Here is a 24,383-nt window from a genome sequence, read left to right as displayed (position 1 = left end):
AATATGTATGTATGTAATTATAGGGAGTCTTGGCCCAATTAAGATAAGAGAGAAGTTATGGATGGGAAAATAGGTGAAACAAGATTGGCCAGGAGTTGATAACTGTTATTAGAGAAGGTAGATGATAGGTACACAGAAGTTCATGATACTATTTTTGTTTATGTTTAAAAACTTTTAAACTAAAATGTTTACAAAATGGGAGGGCCAATAAACCAAACTATTGGTATTTGTTGGCAAAATATTGGTATTTGTTGAAGCTGGGTAGTAGTTACATGAGGGTTTATGTTACTGTTATTTCTACTTTTCTGCATGTTTGATAGTTTAATAAAGAGTTTAAAAAAAAAAAACCACAAAACCACACAACTTTGATTTTGAACCACTTCGGGATAACTGTGGTAAACGCTGGTTTTCCTTGGCGTCACTAAAATAGGCTCATTATTTGTCCCCTATCTCTCAGAAAAATCAAAATCTGAAATAATCAAATTCTCCTTCAACATAAAATCCACTCTGCACTATTGCTTGCTCTCCTTCCTTATAATCTGCTGTCCACATTTTAAGGCCGCATCTAAGGGGGGAAAAACAGTTACTTACTTGAGTCGATGCTCATCTGCATGTGATGAAAAAAGGCCGTTCTTGAATCTCTGAGTTAGTACTGACCAAGCCATTCCACAGTAATCCTGGAACAACCACAGATAAATGATGCAACATGGAATTGGAGGCAAGCTCTGTAACCCCCTTCCCACCCACCCCCAGTCACAGCTGTTCCATTTCTAAAGTTACTTGGGGGCTACTAGCTGACAAAAGAAAACAGAAATGGCATATTCATTCATGACACCAGGTCCTGTGCAAGGCATGTCCCAGAAGTCAGGCTGCTGGGTTCACTGAGTGGCCTGGAGATGCTACTTATTCCTGCCGCCTCTAAGTCTAGTACAGAGCCAGCCCGACATGACTCCTGAGCCCCTGAGGCTTCAGAGAAGGGTGAGGTTAGGATCAGGAACAGCTTCCTTCCACTCTATATAGGACCGACGCGAGCAGGTAAAGCAGATGGAACAGAACGGCCAAAAACCTGTCCCCAGCCTACCTCCATGAGGTAATTCTCACCAAAGGAATCGTTCCTTTTGTTTGTTCAGTAAACTAACATTTCCTGAATATCTACTATGTGCCAGGTGCTATTCCAGGTGCCAAAGGGGCCCAGCAGTGAATAAAACAGACAAAAACATCTGCTGAAATTTCTTCCTTTCTCATGAAGCTTACATTCTACTGGTGGGAGACAGACAATAACCAAATAGGCACACATACATATACATGTACATATGTAGAGTGTGTTAAGCGACATAAATGCTCACAGAAAAAATAAAGCAGGAAAGCGAAACAGGTAATACTGGGAAGGGTTACAATTTTGGATAGAGCGGCCAGGGAAGGTATCACTGGGAAGATAAGAGTCAAAGTAAAGAAAGGGAGGGAACAAAATCATCTCTTTTACCTGGGAAAGAGAGCATATTAAGTAAGCCACTAGCAACCTGGGCAAGCAATAACTTGAACCCTTTGGTGTTCAAGGGAATAGAATTTGAAGAAGTTTTAAAATGAGGGAAAGAGTCAGGCCATGAACAGACAGGGAGCCCTGGACGTTAGAAAAGGAAAGGGAGTATGAGGGTAATCCCGGGGACTGGAGAGGAAAAAGCAAATGCGATCCAGGTTTTCTCAGTACTTCTTAGGGACTGCCTTTAGGGAACAGAACAGTACACACACTGCAGATACTATTCTACCGGAAGTCTTCCACCAAGAGAATCCTAGAGAATTATACAAAAGCAGAAAAGAAAGAATAAAAAAATATAAGAGAGAACAGATTCTTCCCATAAACTTCTCTGATAAATGAGACAGATCAGAGAGATATATAAAAACTCAAAGAGACAAATCTAAATTAAAGCGGGAACTAAAGAAAGCTAGCTGAATGTTTACCTGTCCAGGTAACTGATGATTTAGGCCTACAGGTTGCTAAAGTCCTATATATGCTCAAAGTGAATTTTTACTTCTTCTGAATTTTAAATTTAAATAACACTTTCACCATCATTGCACATTTTCAAATCTTTCTAATATTCTGAGTGACCCCATACCACTCCGACCTCAAACCAAGAAAACGAAAGTAGACTCACCCACCTGTGTGACATCATCTCCAAAAGCACATTACGGGAACACCCAGTAAGGGGGAAAATACCTAAAGATGATACTTTGGGGCCACAAACCTTAAACAATGTTTAATGTGGTAAGTTAGAGGAAAAACTATTGGCTGCCACAACAACCTTAGACCTGGGTGATAATTTGGGTGATAGGATAGAGACCCTGGGAACCTAAGCTTAATTAATCAGAAGGCAGTATCACATAGCAGGTTCCTCAACTTATCTAAATACACTTCCTCATCTGTGAAATGAGGCTTCAGAGGGTTCCTGTGAAAGTCAAGTGAGACCATGCAAGCTAAGCCCTTTACACAGTGCCTAGGAGCAAAGTCAGGCATCCAATGAACAGCCACTGTGGGCACAAGCCATCTCTATCATTCATAATTCACCTGAGGGGTGGCCGGTTAGCTCAGCTGGTTAGAGCGCAGTGCTCATAACACCAAGGTTGGCGGTTGGATTCCCCACATGGGCCACTGAGATGCGCCTTCCACAACTAGATTGAAACAACTACTTGACTTGGAGCTGATGGGTCCTAGAAAAACACACTGTTCCCCAATAAAAAATAAAAAATAAAAATAATAAGAACAATAATAATAATTTACCTGAGCAGCCTTGACAAATGTTGGCCTGTGGTAGCGGCCACCAATGCGCAACACATCCTCTGTACAGTAAAAAAACTCGGAGAAGCCATAGAACTCGCTGTTGTTGAAGTCAATTGGCGACTGGTAGATGCCATTCAGCGAGGCCTGGCTGGTGTTGGAGCGAGCCAGCAGAGGGCTCAGCACTGCCACACAGGTCGCCCAGTCTCCTTTGCCCCGGACATGCAGGACCTGGCTGTTTCTCTCCACCACGTCTGTGAGGCCCACGGGCAGGCAAGGGTCCAGGAACGGATTGTCAGGACTCAGACCTGTCTTCTGGCCCAGCAACCTACCACAGTGACAAAAACACACAAAACACATCACTACTGACTCGATCTCCTCTAAGAACCACCTAGCTTAAAAAACCGGGTCTAAGAACCTGCTTCACAGACACTTTGTCATTATTTTACAAGACATCCCAGAAACAAGGATGAAGTGTTCCATGTAGTCTAGTCACATGAACATTTAACTTAAGCAAATTCAAGTTAGCAAAAAAATAAGACAGGAAGAAAAGAAAAATAAAGAGGGAGAGAAATATGGCAGTAATCAATGTTGTTCCACCTTTTAGTCAACATGTACATTTCCCAGCATAAAGTGAAACTGGAGGTGCGAATCTGCTGTTTTCCATCCAGTCTTCATTCCCACTTGCCTCTTAAAAGCACAAAGATCTGGGTCGGCCGAGTGGCACGTTGGTTATAAGTTGGCTTGGGACACCAGCTCTGAGCAGCAGGACAGCGCGGTTCGGATCCCACATGAGGGTCAGTGATGCTGCACCCTCTACAACTAAGAGGGAGAACAACAGCTCCACCTGGAGCTGGGCTGCAGTGAGTTGCCGGCGACGTTGTAGGCTGCAGTAGGGCTGCAGTGGGCTGCCATGAGCTACCGTGAGTGGCTGGCAGCTCAGCCAGCAGCCGGCGTGAGCCGCTGTCCAACGATAATACCAACATGGGCCAGTGAAGCGATGTCCTCCACAACTAGACTGAAGAACAAAAGGACAGCAACTTGTCTGTTCCCCTTCCCTGGTTCCCCAATAAAAGCTTTAAAAAAAAAAAGTGCAAATATGTCACCTTGCTGAGTGTAGTTCTAATGTTTAAAATCACAACCGGGAGGAGGCAGAGGGGAGGGGCTGGGGGAGTTTCCTGAGAGGGGACCATGGCAGTGGCGCAGTGGCAACGGCTGGCAACGGTGACAGAGCGCATGCCTGGCTCTGCGTGGGGAGGGGAGGGGTAGTTTGGTTCCCACCATGGCCATCACACCGTTCTGATTACTTAGTTTGTAGTTGCTGAACAACAGTATTCTCATTCCTGAAGAGATTAATGTGTAGATCATGCAAAAGAGGGAAATTAAGTTGAGACCAAGTAACTTTGTCAACTGCAGTTAATTATTCATCATTTCCTCGACAGATGGGCGTTGAAGAGTGGACTTCTGGGGTGAGGACGCACCCACAAGTATAAAGGCTGAAGGAGGAAATGGGAATGTGGAGACACAACAAAACGCTTTGGAACACCTGGAACCTATTTTAAGGAAGTAACACCAGCTATGAAGAAAACTTAGAAAATCCCTATTGAGAAGACAGAACCCTTAGGTTTTGACATCCCAGGAAGCACAGGTTTCTCTAATAGGTCAGCAGCTGCATCAGATAAATAATCACTCTTCTGAATTAGGCGACTCAAGATACATGGCAAGAAAATGCCAATACATGAAAAGAAGATGATGAAGGCTGGCAGGTTCTGAGGCAGCAGAAAATATAAGAGCAGAGAGAGAAAAAAGAGCAGCAGAACAAGGAAGAAAATGGAGAAGGAAGCAGACCAGCTAACGAAGAAGGAAAACACAAAACTGGTGTGACGCTTTCATAACAATTGTTCCTCAGATGTCATTGTGCCAGCAGGACTGATCTGAGCTCCACAACCCAGGCAACATTTAAGGGTTTTTTCAGAAGACAAACACACAGCTTGACTTTAATGCATTCATCAATCATCTGGGACAACAGGACTCTCCAAAATACCTTGAACTCTTAGGAGTGGAAACAAAACCCAAAAAAGACTTATGAGACAATATTTTCTTTAACATGCTTACAACATAAGACAATTGATTGCTGTAGAGAAATTATTACAAATGGGATATACCAATATCTCTTCAAACTGGTGTTTCTAGCTAAACAAATGGGGGTAAATAATTTTATGGTGGAAAAGAACTCTGCTATGTATTATGCTTTCCTTCAATGGGCACAATGATAAAATAATTTTAAATGCTATAAAAAAAACAACCCCACAACTGTTTGAACATTATGGTCTAACTACTTTATCTGTTACTCAAATGAAGAATCAATGATCCGTTTCATGCCGGAGGAAAAACTGGCTATTCTGGAATTACCGAGATAGAATAAGTTAAAAGTTAATTTTGACTATACAAGTTTTTTTATCTGTTAAGTGTACTATGAAACCTAACTCCCGCATGTAATGCAGCTCCATTTGAATTCAACAAACACCTCTTGAGCACTTCCGTGTAAAAGAAACTGCTAGGAGCTAACCTGTGCTGCACATTTAAAATGAACATAATTAATCTCACTTAATCTCGTGATGTCTGAAGTGAGACACAGTACAAAGTCACCACAATAAGCTGCTGTACTTTTTTTATGAGTCCTGATGACAAAGATCATAAAGCATTCTCACCCAGATCCAGTGGATGACTAATGGAGAGTCTCTAAACAGCGGTTCTCAACCTTCCTAATACCGCGACCCCTTAATACAGTTCCTCATGTTGTGGTGACCCCCAACCATAAAATTATTTTCGTTGCTACTCTATAACTGTAATTTTGCTACTGTTATGAATCGTAATGTAAATATCTTTTTGTTTTCCGATGGTCTTAGGCGACCCCTGTAAAAGGGTCATTCGACCCCCAAAGGGGTCGCAACCCACAGGTTGAGAACTGCTGCTCTAAGAGATGCTACTCCATTGGCAGGGGTGGTCGGGAAGGAGGAGGAAGTAGGGATGTATCTTAGTAGGACATGAATATTGCTTTTTAATATCTGCAACCTGATGACATTTTATTTCAGAAACACAGATGTCATGCCAAATGTACCTGTTTTTGCTAAGAGTTTCATTTAGCACAAGGTCTTCATAGCGCTGCCGGGCAAAGTTGCCCCCAAAACCCAGAAAGGTCGTGACGTAAACCCGATACACATGCTCGGTGTGTTGTGCATCACAGCCCAGGTTGAATTCAGCCAGCAGGACCTTTGCAGCTTCTTCCTGCAATGCCATGTAAAGAGAAAAAGGGGAATTTTAGTTTAGGTTGGTTTCTAGAAAGCTATGACAATGCTAATACAGCAGGCTTTGTTAGCTATGACTACTCTTGAAAATATCTTGTAGCATTCTTTCATCCTCATCGTATTATTTTATACAAAGACATAAAATGACAAGACTGCACAAAAAAGAACAAATCAGAGACTGAATACCAAATTACAGACCAAAACACTATCTGTAGTTCTACTGAAGGTAGAATCATTACAGAGGTGGTTGTTTTCTTGCATGTACTTTTCTGATTTTCCAATTTTCCAAAATGGGAATGTACTATTTTTATAATCATAAAAAAAATCCTTTGATAAAAGTAAATTTAAGGAATCTGGGAGATCATCATGAGATCTATTCTATGACCTTTTCTAAAACTATTCAAGTCCTAATGTTCTCTGTGACAGATTTGGAATTGAGAAAGTTCCGTTTTATTGTAACTCCAATAAAAATATGCTTTATTTCCTTCTCCTCTCCCTCCTTCTCTCCCTCCCTCCCTCCCTCCTTTCCTTCCTGACTTCAGGTACAGAGGCTGAATTACTCATCTTCCCCAGTCCATAGCACCTTATCACGGCAAAGCCCCACTTTTGTTTTCTTCATTTACTTCCTTTTATCCTCACAGCCACTCCTGTTTCTGCTCCTCGCTATAGGCAACCATTCTAATGTGCTTAATGTGTAATATTTGTTTGTATGTATTATTGTCAAATGGGATTATTGTTTTGAATGTATTTATTTTTAATTTATGAAACTGCTATTGTGCCCAGCAATTCCATTCTTAGATATATGCTCAAGAGAACTGAACACTTAGGTATACCCAAAAATGTGTACGTTGCTGTTCACAGCAGCATTATCTATAAATAGCTGAAAACTGGAAACCACCTAAATGTCCATCAGCTGATGAAGAGATAAGCAAAATGTGGCATGTCATACAATGGAATGTTATTGAGCCTTAAAAAGGAATTGAAGTACTGACACATGCTACAACATGGATGAACCCTGAAAACATTTTGCTACGTGAAAGAAGCCAGTCACAAAAGGACACATATTATATAATTCTATTTATATGAAATACCCAGAATACACGAATCCATGGAGACAGAAAGTAGATTAGCTGTTGTCAGAGCTGGGGAGAGGGCACAGATGAGTGACTGATAATGAATATGAGGATTCTTTTTGGGGTGATGAAAACTTCCTGGAATTCAACAGTGGTGGCTGCATAATTTTGTGAATGTGCACAACTTTGTGAACTTTACAAAAAATACATTAGGTAGTTAGGATTATGTAGGTTTTTAGAAGTGCTATTGTGGGCCGGCTGAGTGGTGCGTTGGCTAGGAGTTGGCTTAGGACGTCAGCTCTGAGCAGCAGGGCCCGGTTCAGATCCCACATGAGGGCCAGTGATGCTGCACCCTCTACAGCTAAGATGGTGAACAACAGCTCAACCTGGAGCTGGCTGCCGTGAGTCACTGGCGACAGCGAAGGCTGCAGTGGGTCTTCAGTGGGCTGCCATAAGCTACCATGAGTGGCTGGCAGCCAGCATGAGTGGACGGAAGCCGGTGTGAGCTGCTGTGAGCCGCTGTGAGCGGCCGTCCAGAGGCCGGCGACCAATCTGCCTCACCCAGGAAGAGAGCGATAATAATACCAACATGCGCCAGTGAAGCGACATCCTCCACAACTAGACTGAAGAACGAAAGGACAGCAACTTGTCTGTTCCCCTCCCCCAATTCCCCAATAAAATCTTTAAAAAAAAAAAAAAGAAAGAAGAAGAAGTGCTATTGTGTTATGTCTCACTGCTTCTTTCTTTTATCAAGCACTAAGATCCATCTTTAAGATCCATTATATTGCTATGGGTACAATTGCTGGCAAGTATATTTCTAAACCAGTGCTGCTTTCTAAATCTGTACACACAAAATCATTTGTTTAAGGCCCAGTGCCACCTGCCATCTACCCCTTAGTATCAGAGCCATGACTTCATTTTACTTGTTAAATACATACTAACAAATACACTCTAAAAAGTTTCACAACCTATTGTAGTTCCCAAAATCTCACAACCTAGTTCCCCAAATCTTCAACCCTAGCACCGACTTCTCAGCTAAATGCCAAACCCACATTTCCAATTTCCAACAGTCCTACTGGATAATTGGACACATGTGTTCCTCAGATATCTCAAACACAGCATACCCGAAATTTAGCACATTGGTTATAGGACTTCAGAGCTGGAGACCAGAAAGATGCTCTCACACAAACTACCCGGACCATCCTGGTTTGTTTAGCATCAGCCCTGCCCTTTGCCCTGTGGTCTCCCAGTGACTGGGCAGTTAGTTCTCTAAGCTGGGCCCTCAGAATCACTGGCCATCCCTCCCTTCCCTACCCACACCACCACATTACATTGTTTTTTCACTCCAAAACATCCCTTGAAATGTGTCCCCTCCCTTCCATTTCCACTTAACAGTGTCTAGTTTAGCCCCTTACCACTTCTCACCCAAGGTTCCCTGACCTACTTTTCTTTCTCTGACTAACACTGAAATGATTTTCCTAACAAATAGATTAATTGGATAACAGCCACACAATTAACATAGTCATAAAATTCAGAGCTGGGAAGGACACCTTAAGAGTTTAATTATTTCACAGACGATGACATTGAGGCCCATATGACTTCCCACTCCTAAACCTTTGCTGGTTCCCCACTATCAATAGATATAAAAGCCAAATCCTCTAGCATGGCGCCCAAGACTCTTCACAATTTAACTTCATCTCATCTTCCCAGCCTTACCTATTACCACACTTAAAATCCTATACTGCCATAGGCTATTCACCGTTCCCTGGACACTCTGGGCTCTTTGCTGCTCTTCCTGTGCCCTTGTGCATGCTGTCCCCGCCATGCAGCTGGCCATCCTTCAGTCTCCATTATGCAAAAACTCATCATCATCCAAGGAAGGTAAATATCGTCCCTTCCACAAAGCTGGCATGGCTCCCATTCAAGCCTTTGCAAATGGAGTTGACTCTGCCTGTTCCCACACTGCCACTGCTCTCGGTTTAGACTACAGGTTCTCAGCCATGGTGACTGTGCATGCCAAGGGACATTTGGCAATATCTGGAGACACTTCTGATTGGACAAGAAACCCTGGCTTACACCAAATGATAGCACACTCTCAGGTTTGCCTGTTATCATAGGCTGTCTCCACCGACAGATTACAAGCTTTTGGGAGCAGTGTAACACCTCTCATTCTTTGGACATCATACATGCTCACCAGTGTCTGTATTTCTTCTTCCTCTGTATGATAAAACTTTCTTCTCAAAGTACATTCTTTACATTCTTCTCAGGTAAGGAATATTAGAAGTACAAGAATGGAATCATTGGTAAGGGAAAGGGAATAACATTTAATGAACAAGTATGTGTCAAGTACTGTGCTCTGCAATTTATATGCATCGTCATGTTTAATCCTCAGGCAACCCTAGGAGATAGGCAGTATACTTATAACTACTGAAATATATTAAACATTTATTATATACTTGGCAGTATGCTAAGTGCTTTACACAAACGGTGGTATTTTATCATCACAACTTTATGAGTTAGATATTATTCCCTTTTTACATATGAGGAAACTAAGGCTCACAGAGGTAGCCTACTCAAGAAAACATAAGCTAGCAAGGATCTGAGCAAATATTTGGACCCAGGCAAGTTGGTCTAAATCCAAAGACAGTGCCCTTCCTTCACAAAGACTGGTATTTCTAGCAACTGGATTTCCCTGAAAGGTAAAATACCTGTTTGGGAGGAAGGACAGAGGTTGAGGTAGGAACTTCATAGGCAATTTGGAGAGAGGCTCCTCCCATATCCAGTATCCCCACTGTCCTTCTGCGTCCTGTTGCCGATTCCTGGGGAGCCTCAGCATCTGATTCTGAAATAAATAAAGGAACAGAGGGGTCTAAGTAATTGAAAACCAAAATTAAGTCAAAAAGAATAAAAATACCAAAAAACAGCAATCCTTTAAAAAAACTGAAAGCAAGCTGAAAGAAATTAGTTTAACTGTATTACACAGAGAAGAATTATTTCAAATGACTTAAAACATGGTATTTTGACTACATATCCCTTGTAGAATATATCTTAATAACAAAAAAAATCTTAAACCACATTCTAGTAGTCTTATCGGTAATATTATTGATACTATTTTAAAACCATTAAACACATATTATGGAATAAAGCAAAAACATATTTATGTTACCATCTTTAGGAACAAATATTTAGCATAAGAGAAAAAGGATATAAAGTATAAAATCTAATAAATTAAATAACCTTATAATCTTAAATATGAGAAATCCCAGCTGTTAAATGCAGAAGGAATGACAGAACTAGAAAAATCATCATTTTGCAACTTCTAGTGAAAAAATAAAACAGATCTAAGCAATGATTATAATGGGCTATTAAACCATTAGGTGAAAAGTAAATGAGGAATTTTTATAATAAATAGATCAGGCTTAGGCTGATAATACCTGAACCCTGAATACCTGATCAGTATTAACACGGCTAAAAGTGGGACAACTAGACATCACAACCAGACTCCTCATGTGATGTAGTAGGAAACACAGCATCATCTATGATTTAGTCTTGTGGAAAGAACTGAATCTGAGTCTAATCAAGCTTCTATATCTAATCCACAGTTTACAGGACCTACGGGGGAATGAGAAACATGTTCAAGACCCCACAAAGATGGGGTCAACCAAATTTAGAACGTGACAGATTCATTCTATCAAGCGACTAGTTCTTTTGTTTTTTGGTTGTTTTTTTTTAAATGAATGATTTGAAAAAAGAATGGGTGGGGAAGGTTAGCTGTTATACAATAGATTAAAAGAGACATCTCAAACGAAATTTGTGATCCTTGTTCAGATTCTGATCTGAACAAGACAGCTACAAATAAATATTGAGACAATCAGGGAAGTCTCTACCGAGGAATTTGAGGGGTATTGATTACATATTAGGAATGGTTAATTTTCTTAAGCATAAAAATGGCATTGTGGATATGTTTTTGTTTTGTTTTAAAACTCCTTATCTATTAGAGATAGATACTGAAGTACATGAAGGTAAAATGGTATGTCTTGGATTTGCTTTTAAAAATCCAATCGGGGACCGGCCGAGTGGCTCAGTTGGTTAAGAGTTGGCTTGGGAAAGAGAGCTCTGAGCAGCAGGGCTGCCGGCTTGGTTCCCACCATGAGCCAGTGATACTGCGCCTTCTACAGCTAAGATGGTGAACATAACAACTCGACCTGGAGCTGGGCTGCCATCAGTGGCCTGTAATGGCGTAGGCTGCAGTAGGGCTGCAGTGGGCTGCTGTGAGCTACCATGAGCGGCTGGGAGCTGTGTGAGCAGCCGGCAGCCAGCATGAGCTGCCGTGAGCCAGTGTGAGTGGTCGTGCAATGGCCGGCGACCGACTGCCTCAGCCGGGAACAGTGCAATTATAATACCAACATGGGCCAGTGAAGCGACGTCCTCCACAACTAGACCGAAGAACCAAAGGACAGCAACTTATCTGTTTCCCTTCCCCAATTCCCCAATAAAAAAATCTAAAAATAAAAATCAAATCCAGGCCGACCGAGTGGCGCATTGGTTAAGAGCTGGCTTGGGACGCCAGAGGGCCCTGGTTTGGATCCCACATATGAGGGCCAGTGACACTGCCCTCCACAGCTAAGATGCTGAACAACAGCTCAACCTGGAGCTGGGCTGCCGTGAGTCGCAGGTGACGGCGTAGGCTGTAGCCCCTGTTGCAGTGGGTTGCCATGGGCTACTGTGTGTAGCCAGCAGCCAGCGTGAGTGGCCACCATGAGCAACTGTTCAGAAGCCGGCGACTGATCTGCCTCGCCTGGGAAGAGCACAATGATGGTGCCAACTTGGGCCAGTGAAGCAACGTCCTCCACAACTAGACTGAAGAACAAAAGGACAGCAACTTGTCTGTTCCCCTTCCCCCAATTCCCCAGCGCTGTTCCCATCCCCTAATTCCCCAATAAAAATCTTTAAAAAAAAAAAAGAAAGAAAAACAACTCAACATCAGCACTTATATACTACTGATAGGCTATGACATAATCCTTCAGCCCTTAGTTGAAGAGCTGTCATAAGAAGACAATATTACTCACCATCCTCATGGTCGAATCTTCCCAAAACAAAGTTGATTCCAATCCATGCATAAACCCCTAAGAGAGAAATACAAAAGCCCTCACTTAATTCTCTTCTGCTACACCATGAATACACCTCTTCCCAGGGTTGCTTTTATTCTCCTTTTCTTAGAAAAACAGTGGTAATAGTATTTTACTCCACACTCTCAGTGCATGAATTTAAAATCTTTTACCTTAAAAAATAACTAAATCAAATAAAATATTTTATCTTATGATGTTTTTCCCTTTTAAAATGATTTGCATCTTCTAAATTTCCTACAATGACTAGGAATTATATGTAGAAACAAATGTTAAAAAATGTAAGCCTTGGAGTTGGGGTTCTGGACAAGATGAAGTGAGCATAGTCCACCCTGCGTTCCCACTGAATACAAGTATGAATTCTGTATAGAGCGTATGGAGCTGCTTTCTGAGGACTCTGAAAATAAATGATAGTGGGCACACTGGGACAGAGATCAGATTTTAAAGAACCACCAAATCACTAATGACTGTCTCATTTTTTTCCCCCTCATATATTACCAGGCCTGAACTAAGTAGCTTGAAACACAAAAGAACACACCAGGTGGGGACAGAAAGAACTTTAAGACCTTGCTTTCTGTTCCAAAGAGCAGAAAGAGTCTAGAAAGGTTTAAGGAGAGTTAGGGGTGAGATGAGGGGGGGAAATCCCTTGCTTTTTTCCTTTATTTCTCCTACCACCAGGCAATCCTGCAGCAGCACAGGTGAGGGTTAGGCAGGTACCTAAAACTGAGGGGTGTGAATCCTTCTCTGACCAGAGGAGCTGCAGCCTCAAGAGTTGGGGCAAATCTTTACTGTTGATTTTTTTCCCCTCTGTCCTCCACCACTTGGCCCTGGATGCAGACACAATCATGGAAATAAATGCATGGCAGAGTGGGCAGATTAAAACCCTGGCTTTCTGACCAAAGGACCATGGAAGTGAGACCCAGGGAGCCAGACCGTGGAGAGAAGGGAATCAAGTGGGGTATGAACGCCAGGGCTCACCTTCAAGCTACATATGCATGGATCTGACTCTAAGCAACATAGCAAAGGTTTTGAGAATGGAGCTAGGGGCTGGATAACCTATGGGTATGGGCTATGCCCAGGTTCCAGACTGGCCATTGGCTGGCACACATATGGGAAAAAAAATAACAGTGCCAAGTCTTTTAAAGATGAACCAACAGAATCACAGCCCACAGAAGGCAGGTCAGAACTTGAGGCCTGAACCTAACCAGGTCAACTATCTGCTCAAACAAACATACAAAAAAATCAATATTCTCCTTATGATTGAAACAAGACCCAGAGTCTCATAATGTAATATTCAAAATGTCCAGGATACAATATAAAATTACTTGGTATACAAAGAATGAGAAAAATCTCAACTCATAAGGGAAAAGATGGTCAAAATACGCCAACGCTGATATAACAGAAAAGTTGGAATTATCAAAGATATTAAAGCAGCTACATAACCAAGAAATAAGATCAGTCTTACAATGAATGGAAAGGCAGAAAGTCTCAGCAAAGAAATAAAATATAAAAAGAACCAAATGGGAGTTTTAGGACTGAAAAATGCAATGTCAAAATTGAAAAAGAGAAGTCTTTTCCCTTATGTGGACTGCAACTAGAAGACATACAAGGTCTTTTTTTTTTTTTTTCAAGAAACAGAAATATAATTCATCATACAGGCCACATTGGGCCACATGAGAACACACATTCAACTCCCACGCCAAAACTACAAACCCCAGAGTGTGAGTTTTTAGGAAGGTGTCAACACTGCATAGTAAGTGCAATGAAAGGAAAGCCCATAACAAAACAAAAGTTCCTCATCCTGATCACTCCCTGAAATGAAAGCTTCCCCTTACATTAATAATTTGCTTTACATTTGAATTTGGCAAACTCAGTACAACTCCAAATGTAGATATGTTTTCAAAACTATAATTAGCTACTCAAAGAGCCATTTGGAATCACCACTAAGTACTAACACATTCTTTAAAACACAGTACTTAGCACCAAGTTAAAAACAGATATCAGTTGATGACTTCTGGAAGCAGCATTCCAAAACAGACACCAATGCAGAAGAGGCAAATAAACTATTGGGTTGTCGGAAAAGTCATGATGTATTTTTCAATGTTTTTCGTTGCAAAAATGCGTCATGACATTTCCGACACCCCAACATATAGCAGAGTCAAGAAAATTATTGTCAGAATAAAAATCGGATCTACAAAGCAATCCTGAATGCCCCTGAGAGAGACTATGTCGTGGTTGGCTGGGAAGTGAACTAGCGCTCCCCTCAAGGCCCAGTACCTTCCTGCTTCCCAGAGATCACTTCTGCCTGAGACTGTGAAAAGAGGAAGTCGAACTCCAGCGGTAAATCTTTCACTAGATCAGCCAAGATAGCCAACTGCTTTCTGCAAGAAAGAACAAAAAATCCAAACGTTAATCCTTAAACTCTCTTCTCACAAACAACCTCAACTTGACCTTCTTACTCAGCCTTGTTGTGAGCTCACTGTTCCCCACCCCATTCCTTGTCGAGTTCTGCTTCCCTTTGGTATCTCCTTTGATTTCAAAGGTTTCAACTGCCTCCAAAACATAGCCTCCTACTTAAAAGGCAATATGGTAATAGTAATACTTTTCCTTTATATGTTAAAATTCAAATAGTGTTAAAAGATGAGACTGTAATTCTATCCCTTTCATAGGCTGAGTGGAAAGAAGCCCCAGGAAACTGAAGCACAGTTTCATAATCTGTAAAATAGATGTAACTGCATTATTCCTAATTACTGTGAAAGAAAACTGTTAAATTGAGGAACACAATCTTATCCTCCGATCGTACTCAATACAGAAGCAGGGCCTCATTTCACCACACAAAAAGCAGTTAGGGCCACAGGTTTTTACATAACCCTTTACATAAGCTTACAATTAACTTTTAAATCTCCCTTTCCATAATTTCAAGGACTTAATTTTTTTCTTTATAAAAATCTTATCATTTGAAACCCCAAATCAGGATCAAAATCCAAAGGTCAAAACAACAATTTGGGAATAACATTTGGAACTTAGCATCTGTAGGGCTGTTTTTCCCTCTAAACTTTTGTGCTATCGGTATTACCAAAGAAAAGCAAAGCAATGAAGCTAGAAGTAATAATATGAATCTAGAGAAAATGTTGGTTAAAAATAAGACCAATTATCTTGGATTTTTTAAAATTACTCATTACAAAAATATTCTACTGGCTCAGACAGTTGTCAGCATGACTTAGTGAGAATATTGTTGGCACTTAAAAGTGAAGAGTTACACTTAATGTAATAATCTTCCAACATAATGTCAAGTCCAGTTTCTAAAAAATCCACTGTTCTACATATTACATTCATGCAACAGGAATTTCACATGGGGAGCAAGAGGAGCTATTTTACCATCCCTACTGAATATGCTTCTTAACTACCCGAAGAAGAGGGCTTGCTGACTTCAGGGATGATATGGAAGAATGGGCACCAACGTACACTGCTGTCTGGAATGTAAATTACTGATACACCTCTCTAACGGGCAATCCAGGACTATGTACCAAAATTTTCAATAGGCTTAATCTTTGATCTGCCTGGTACACTTTTAGAAATTTAATACAAGGAAATCATCAGATAAAAATACAAAGAGGAATAATACTGCAGCATTATGTATAACAATGAAAAACTGGAAATAACGTAAATGTACACAAATAGGAATCGGTTAAATAACTTATGGTATAATCATACAATGTTATATTAGACAGATGTTAAAAGAAATGAGGTCAATTTTTATCTGCATGCATTGACATGAAAAATTGTCCAATATATTTTGAGCTCTACTATAAAACAATGTACAACATGATCTCAATATATATTTTTAAAAAACAAACCACTCTTCATGTACTGCATAGGACAGAATATAACTTTCATTTTCTAAAATTCAATAATTTTTTTAAAAACTTTTAATGGCAAAACGTTGATAACTGTTGAAGCTCGGTGGTGGGCAAAAGGGGATTCATTACACTGTTCTCTCTACTTTTACATAAGTTTGAAATTTCCCATAATTAAAAAGTTTTTTTCCTTAAATATCACCTTGTAATATATTACCTATAATTTTTAAAGAGTTTTTCCATTCCAAAATAAAAAAGATGTAGAACAAATTCTGTTACTCCAAGCCTTTGGCAAAAAATAAAACCTAGAGCCAATAAATTCAAAATAGAGTCCAGGTGATTCAAAGCCATTTTGAATACTGCTCACAAATGCTAATAAATTATCAAAGCATTAACTATGCAAAACAGGTTCTTGCAGTGATAGTTACACTTACGTCAACAATTATAGCTGCCTTAGAGGTAGCAATGATTTCATAAGCCCAGGAAAGACATAGGCTTTATTAAGAGAGGTGATCAGAAAACAAGTTAAAAGGCGAGTTCTGTAAAAATTCTTAAGATAAAATAAGTATTAATATTCAGAGCTTCCTCGCTGACAGTGAACATTTTAGACAAATGGGGTAGAGCTACATAGTGGGCTTTGTTTGGACAGAAACTTCTTTGACAAACAGAGGCAATGCTGAGCAGTGCCAGATGAGGCAATCCCCTCCTTGGCTCCAAAACATGGCCAAACCATCGCCCTCATAGTTGACTCTGATTTTTGACTTGAGTCAGCCTTTTCTCTGGCCCTCCTGCCCGCCTCCTTGGCTGTGAGACCTCAGGCTATTCACAGACTTGTGATGTGGTACCACCTGTGTCATCTATATTCTTCCCAGGGTTTCAAAAATTTTGGACGATATGAATATTACTTATGTCAGAAACAAAAAATCCTAAATCACATGCGCGGTATGATTACAACTTTGTAGAAATTAAACACAGATGCCCAGAGAGAAGAGAATGTGACAAAATGAAAGTTTTGATTGGGTAGTAGGATTATGAGTGCTTTTGGTTTGGTTTTTGTTTTTAACTTTTATGATTTCCTGTAATGATGTAAGGTGGCAAGTATAATATTTTAAAGTTTGGTTTTAAAAATAAGTAAAAATACAATAAATATTTTTTAAAGACCAAGATATATGGGGAAATAAAAAGATAGAAGGCCTCCCATGTCTATGTAAAATAACCTGCTTCTCAACAGCAAACCAGATAGGAAACCAGTAACCGTGCGTCTAAACAGAAGGAAAGAAGTCCATGGAGAGAAGTACTGACGTGTTACATTGTCTGGCATGTCTGGCACAAGCAGCATGGAGTCCTATATGCATGGCTGAGGTTTTTGTTGCCAAGCATACAAAATAAAACTTTTGTGGAAAAGGAAACTCCTATTTACCATGGAAGAATATTTACACTAATAAAAAATATCTGATGTCTAAGAGACTATGAACATTCTAGAAGGATGGATTCTAAAGTTAAGGGCGCTCACTCCCACCCCGTGACCGTAATAAGCGTGGAGGGGTTGGGTAGGTGGTCAAAGGGGAGATATCACAAACAAGCAGGGGCTGATGTAAGTATAGCTGCTTCCTCTTCTTCTTCTTTCTCCTCCTCCTCTTCTTCCAATGAGGGAAGAGGGATCAAGTGGCAAGATGCCAGGTGAAACTACCAAGGTCAAGTAGAAAAGGCTTGACTGGCTGGGGCTGAGAAAACTTGTCCAAAGCTCTGGAGCCTGAGCTTTGTAAGTAGCACCAACTATCCCCAGGGTGCCAGGCAGTTACAGAGAAAGTAGCATTCCTACCAGAGCCCTCATACTGGTCCCGAGGTACCCAGGCCCTCAGGTGACCCTCCTCCTACTGTTCTGTCATTATGCTCCCCTTGTAGGTGCCTCATGATTCAAATTTAACATCATCACCACTGCTCCTAACCCTCCATCAAAACTAAGAACCATTACGGCCCTCTCAGACAGATATGGATCCCAAACAAGCAAAGGACACAAAAGTGTGAACAACTGATTGTGCAGTTATTGGGGGCACCAGTCGCTCTGCTCTGTGTTTGAGCAAGGAGCCTTTTGTGCCACCTGTCAACTCTGTGTGCTGCACCCACATCCCACCTTCGGACCAGGGGACCACACAGGGCAACACGTGGAATCAGCCTTTCCAGTCCTGTGCCCCCCGTTTTCCCGTTTCTCGGGCGCTGCATCTCACCTCTCGGGAAGAAGCCTCATGCCCGCTGTGCACAGGATGTAAAGGGGGGTCTCCTTGTGCTTCTTTACAGGCACGTGAGCAGCAGCAAAGCTCAGCAGAGGACGGAGGTAATCGCTGGCGTGCTCCGGGGTGTCCGCCATCGCAGAGATTCCTTAAGTAAGACAAAAGACTTCCTTTACAAAGCAGATCACATAGACTCAGAAGACTGATGCCCCTTAAGCTTCTGCTTAACCATTCATTTGAGAGGAGATGGGGAGGCAGTGAGAGAGATACCGCTCCCATTATCCAGCGTCTCAAGAGAAAGGGGGGAGCTTGTTTTCTCGCCCTTCTCTCCTCTCTCATATGCCTGTAGCTGATAAAAAGAGATCAACAGTGAAATACATTCCAGTTAGTACCTGGCTTGATTTTTTTAACCACTGGTTGGCTGTTGCGATCTCTCATCTGTTTGATATCTAGCAAGTCATGGGGATTCCCATTATGTCTTGGCCAGAAATAAACAAAAATCCGGGAGCCACTGCTGCCACAGTCCACAACAAGTCCATAATTTAGATTCGGGTCTTCAGTGTCAGTAGCTTCAAGATCCCCAACTCGAGCCAAATACCTAAGCCGGGCAAAAAGAGAAATCGGTGTTAAGAGGCCGGATCCACAAAAGGCACCACCATTTAATTCATTTGTTCATGTGTCTTCATTAAGTGTTTCCATGTGCCAGGCACATGGGACTCCATGTCCTAACAAAGGAATGAAACAGTGTTGACCATATGTACTGATGTATATGAGGCAACTGCTGGTCTGTTTGCCTATAGGCCATTAAAATTAAATAACTAAAAGACTCCTCTGTGTTTGGTTTCCAGTTCTGAAACTCGCTGGGGTAACAAATCTTTTACCAAGCATGAAAGAGTTTCTAAGCCTGGGTAAACACCTAGTTTTTGTTGTTTTAAGCCACTAACTTTTGGGGAGGTTTGTTATACACACTAAATAACTAAAACAATCCTAATAATTTTCTACCTATCTATTTATCCTTTCTGTATATAAATATAAAGAATACTACGGAATGATGTGTGTTTCTGGTTGGTGATATTTTTATGGGGCTTTTTGCTTTGCACTTTGTATTGCTAGAATTGTAATGATAAAAAATGTATTTCATAAAAACAATAATTATTCTTTTCTACACTCTCTTAAAAATTTTGTAGCTAGAAAAAAAATGTTCATAAAATTTGCATAGTGCGGTGAAGAATAATAATAAAACAATGCCTGTGTACCTAACACCTAGTTTAAAAAATAAAACATTATACTGTTAAAACAAACAAATTTTTTAAAAAGCTTCTAGGCCCTAAGACAGTATTTTTTGTTGAGATTTTCTCAGATTCTCATTCCAAGATATCTAACTGACAGCAGGAAGATGAAACAAGGAAAGATGTTACCATCAAACACCAAGGTTTGAGTCTCAGCTCTAGCACTTTCTATGCTGCGTGGCCTTGGCAAGTTACGTAATTATTGGGAGAGCAACTAGCAGCCAACCCTCTGGAGAAAAGGGCTGGAAAGTCCAGGAAGAAAAGAAGGCTAAGAGTTGGTAGATGCTTCCGAGCACTGAGGCTTTAATTAATATTAAAGTTCCCTCAGAGCCTGAGGGTCTGAAAAGCACAAATATCATTGACTCCTCTCTTCAAAGGCTTCACTTGAAGAAGAGCCCAAGTGAGAACAGCTTTTAGCTGAGTATACAGAAAAGAAGAGCTCTTTCTTGGTGCTAAGAATACACACTGCATGGTAGACAGATTAAAATTTTGTCTTCTAAATTCTTTCAAATTTGAATAAGCATTACCATGGCTGAGCTAATAAATAAATGCCCTGAAAGCAACGCTGTGGATTTTTTCAAGTGTTATAGCTAAACTCCCTTATTCATCCAACACTGTCTTTAGAGGTAACTCCTAGATCCCCAAGACCCTTACACAGAACTCCTCATAACTAGGTTTTGTGAAGCCTGAAGCTAATACAAGTTGAGGGGGTGTCTTTTTAAGAAAAGACTCAACATGACAACTACACAAGGGGCCCATGCAAGTGAGGGTCCTTTATCCTAGTATATCCACCTCTGATCAGAACACTCAGCCCCGTGTCAAGCCCCTCAGGACAGTTAACCTGTGTTTACTGGGGAGTTCACATTGCTGTATAGACCACAAAGCTCCTTACTTTGGACAGAAAAAAGCAAACGTGTTAAAAAGAAGAACATGTAGAAACTTCTAAAATAAAAACGTAGAGCGGAGTACCTTTCCTATTCTACAATACAAAATGCATTTTTTAAAAAAAGAGAATATTTGAGCTGCACGATAATGCTGTAAATTATTGCACAGGATAGGGTCAGGTAGAACTTATTCTGGGTTTCACATGAGAGCGAGTTATGGGAAATGAAACAGGTGGTAAAAATCTGTTACACACTAGAAAGTTCACAGTTTTAAAGATTCCATTTCCCCCACATTCTTTCCCATGCTAATCAAATTGCTGGGCTGAACTGGGCTCACAACCCACCAATCAGCCTGTAACAGCTCACTTCTGTCACAAGAAAGCTGGGCAGACATCTGGGTTTGTTACAGAGCTCTTGCAAAAAACTGACCTCGCCAAGATACCACAGATAGAAAAGAAATAGGCCAGACAATCCATCTCCAGCTCAAAGTGACTTTTTGTTTCCCATCGTAGTAATCTTTGAACTTCAATGTTTCACAGATTTTCTCTGCTTCTCTTCTCTGAATACCACCCCTTCTTCGCTCAGGCATGGCGGATTCCATCCCCTCATGCTTAATGAATAACTTTTCTCTAGGACATTGGTTCGTAAACTTTTGGGGCTCAGGATCCCTTCATATTCTTAAAAATTCTTTAAAAAAATTAGTGTACATGGGTTACATCTATCTATATTTACCATATGAGAAAGTAAAACAGAAAAATTTTAAGTATTTATTCATTTAGATACAACAATAACAAACTCATTACATATTAACATATTTTATGAAAAATGACTATATTTTCTAAAACAAAAAAGAATGCTGTTTACAGTTTTGCACATCTCTCTAGTGTCTGATTAATAGAAGACAACTAAATCCTCGTATTTGCTTCTGTATTCAATTTGTTATGATACGCCATTTTGGTTGAAGTATATGAAGGAAACCCAGCTGCACACAGACATGTTGTTGGAAAAGGGACAGATATTTCAATAGCCTTTTTATGTCATTATGAATATTCTTCTTTGATGCTGCACTAAAATTCAACAAGTAGAGTTTTTTAAAGATTAGTTGCAATGTGGAACCTAAAACCCTATCTAAGAACTTTCCATACTCTGTAACGTTAAAATCCATTGATCTTTCTTGCACTTTGAATGGCTTTTACTCATGCATGATTTTGTAATATCATATATTGAAAAATACTGGTTCACTGAACTATGCAAATCTTACTAATGTTCACACATTTCAACAGACAATATTAAAAAAAACATATTCATTAATATCACTACCAATCTTGGCAAAAATGTCTTTTAAGTATTGGGAAACTAGCAAACTCACAGTGGCAGATACAAATTCTCCAAACTTCTGATTTTCACTTGAAAGCTCAAATCTTATCATTGGCAATAAATACCAACAGCTGTTTTCCTTAAAATGACAGGCTTTTTTACTTCATTCATTTGCAAGGAAATGTCTATGAAATACCCAAGTCTGAAGAACAGTTTTTCTGGCAATCGTTCTTTCAAGTAAAAACAGTATTCCATGACAAAAGCAGCTAGGTTTAGCTCCTAACTCAAACAACGGCTAAGTGCTTTTCCTCGAGACCACTTCAGTATGCAACAGAAATGCTTAATGCTTATCTCCCATTGTGTCATACAAAACATTGACAAGATATTCTTAACTGGAACTAAACATTTTCCCCCATTGCAGTCGTGTGGCAGGGGAGACTACATAACTACTAGTACAATCTGGTACCTCTACCTTGATTTGTGCTAAGGCACCAGCAGTTTTACCCACCACTGCTTTTACATCACCACTGTGTCAACTCAGTGAAAAGGCCAAGTAACATCACAATAGCCAAGAGGTAGAAACAACTCAAATGTCCACTGGCAGATGAATGATAAACTAACCGTGGTCTATACATGCAGTGGACTATTACTCAGCATTAAGCATATGAAATCCTGTTACATGCTACCACATGGATGAATCCTCAGGATTTTACATTAAGCGAAATAAGCCAGTCACAAAGACAAATTCTGTATGATTCCACTTCTGTGAGGTGTGTTAAAGTAGTCAAATTCATAGAAACAGAAAATAAAATAGTGGTTACCAGGGGGGCTGGTTGGGGAGGGAAAGGGGAAGCTGTTGTTTAGTGGGTGTAGTTTCCCAATTGCAAGATGAAAAGTTCTGGAGATTGGCTGCATAACAATGCGAGTATACTTAATACTACTGAACGGTACATTTAAAAATGATTAAGATTGTAAATTTTATGTTACATGTTTTTCAACACAATTTTAAAAGGGCAAATAATATTTTAGTAGTATTATCAAAATAGTTTTGGCCTCACGGACCCACTGAAAGGGTGTCAGAAACTCTCAAGGGTCAGTAAACACTTTGAGAACCAAGGCTCCAATGTGACCTTTTTCTTTGTTAACATCCATCTGCTTCTCCACCTATTTTCTCCCTTTTCCCTCCTTTGACATGGCTTCCCAGTTCTTAAGAAGCCTCCACTCCACAATGCCTTGTAATATCCACAATTATCTGAAACGGTCTCCTCCTTCTGCTGTAAAATGCAGTGTGTCCTTATTCCCTTTGAGTGGTTTGCATATATTTCAGTATTGAGCCCCTAAGACTTCTTTTTTATTTGTTTGCTCCACCTCTCCATCTAGACTACGTTTCTCAAGAGCATGACTTTGTCTGCAGTACCTTGATATTGTCACAGTGTTTCTCACATTTCTCTGATATGTATCCATCAACACTAAATGGTCTGGTCCTAGATTTCACAATATGGAGCTGATGGTTTTCTGTGAATGCCTCTATATCTTTGTATAGCTACACTCAAAATCAATTGGTCTCCTCAGAAAGTTTCAATGGCTTTCCAAAGCATCCTGTCATCCTCTTTGGTTTCTGTCAAGATAAACAACTTTACAGTTCTAGTTTGGATGCAACTCAACTTTTCTTTCTCTTCCTTTAGGAATCTCCATGTATGCACTGGCAGAAAAAATGTCAGCTGACATTAGGGCACAAGGGAGAAAGGCAAGATCAGACAGCACTTATGTTCCACATCTGATTGGAGTCTTTGCTCAATGCTGCAGGCAGCAGAAAGGCTCTGTTTTTCTCACCCTGCACACGAATGAGTAACTGAAGAACAATTTTCTCCTCCGTGAGGTAACAGTATCACCTCTTTCTGGAACTGTGACATCTTGTGCCCTAATCAGGCTTCTTACACTTTTCGACCCCCTGAGGGTTTTCCTCTGGGTAGGCTCCTAACATGGATGGATCACTAGTCCTTCTTGGATGTTTTCATTTGTGATGTGCAGTCCTGGCCTTAGCCATTGTGGTCAATTATTTGCATTGCTGGACCCTCCTGCTTTGCTGATGCTGCACTAAGTCAATCCCTAAAGGGCTTAAAGCCCAAGAGAAAAGTCCTGAAAGCTTTGGAATCCCTCATATCCACCTTCCAGGAGAGATCTGATTCACCATCTTACATGCTTAACCCCACCCCAACCCCCAACTCACACACACCCTCTCTCTATTTGAAAAACATGATTTCCCTCTGGTCACTGCTGAGTCAATGAAAAGAAAGTTGCCCACATATACATCACCCAAGGTAGAGCTGGAAGACAATGGCTTTTCACTGCCATTATCCTGAAAACATTAACAGCATTAGCATGGTAACTGACCATACCATTACCTAGCTTACAAAATCAAAACTAATTATACCACTTCTCGAGTTCAAACAGAACTCATTAATGCATCAAAAGTCAATTAAAGTGGCCCCATCAGCATGGGGCTACCCGCTCTTTGTTGAACA

General features: G+C 40.5%; 1 protein-coding gene and 1 pseudogene across 1 annotated transcript in view; one reads left to right on the top strand and one right to left on the bottom strand.

Moving 5' to 3' along the window:
• ENTPD7 (ectonucleoside triphosphate diphosphohydrolase 7) overlaps window positions 1-24,383 on the bottom strand; it is a 37,130-nt gene that overhangs the window by 2,815 nt on the left and 9,932 nt on the right. The window contains exons 4-11 of the mRNA XM_019636276.1: window positions 18,761-18,966; window positions 18,366-18,516; window positions 14,558-14,661; window positions 12,224-12,280; window positions 9,863-9,996; window positions 5,895-6,061; window positions 2,777-3,101; window positions 592-677 (exon numbers count right to left, since the gene is read on the bottom strand). Coding sequence (XP_019491821.1) covers window positions 592-677; window positions 2,777-3,101; window positions 5,895-6,061; window positions 9,863-9,996; window positions 12,224-12,280; window positions 14,558-14,661; window positions 18,366-18,516; window positions 18,761-18,966 — 1,230 coding nt within the window. The remainder of the gene's footprint in view (window positions 1-591; window positions 678-2,776; window positions 3,102-5,894; window positions 6,062-9,862; window positions 9,997-12,223; window positions 12,281-14,557; window positions 14,662-18,365; window positions 18,517-18,760; window positions 18,967-24,383) is intronic.
• LOC109379670 (receptor-binding cancer antigen expressed on SiSo cells pseudogene) lies at window positions 4,056-5,572 on the top strand (annotated as a pseudogene).

Source organism: Hipposideros armiger, unplaced genomic scaffold (genome assembly GCF_001890085.2).
Source record: "Hipposideros armiger isolate ML-2016 unplaced genomic scaffold, ASM189008v1 scaffold_28, whole genome shotgun sequence".
Lineage (NCBI taxonomy): Eukaryota > Metazoa > Chordata > Mammalia > Chiroptera > Hipposideridae > Hipposideros > Hipposideros armiger.
The sequence above is the reverse complement of the archived record's forward strand: the minus strand, read 5'-3'. Positions and strand labels throughout refer to the sequence as shown.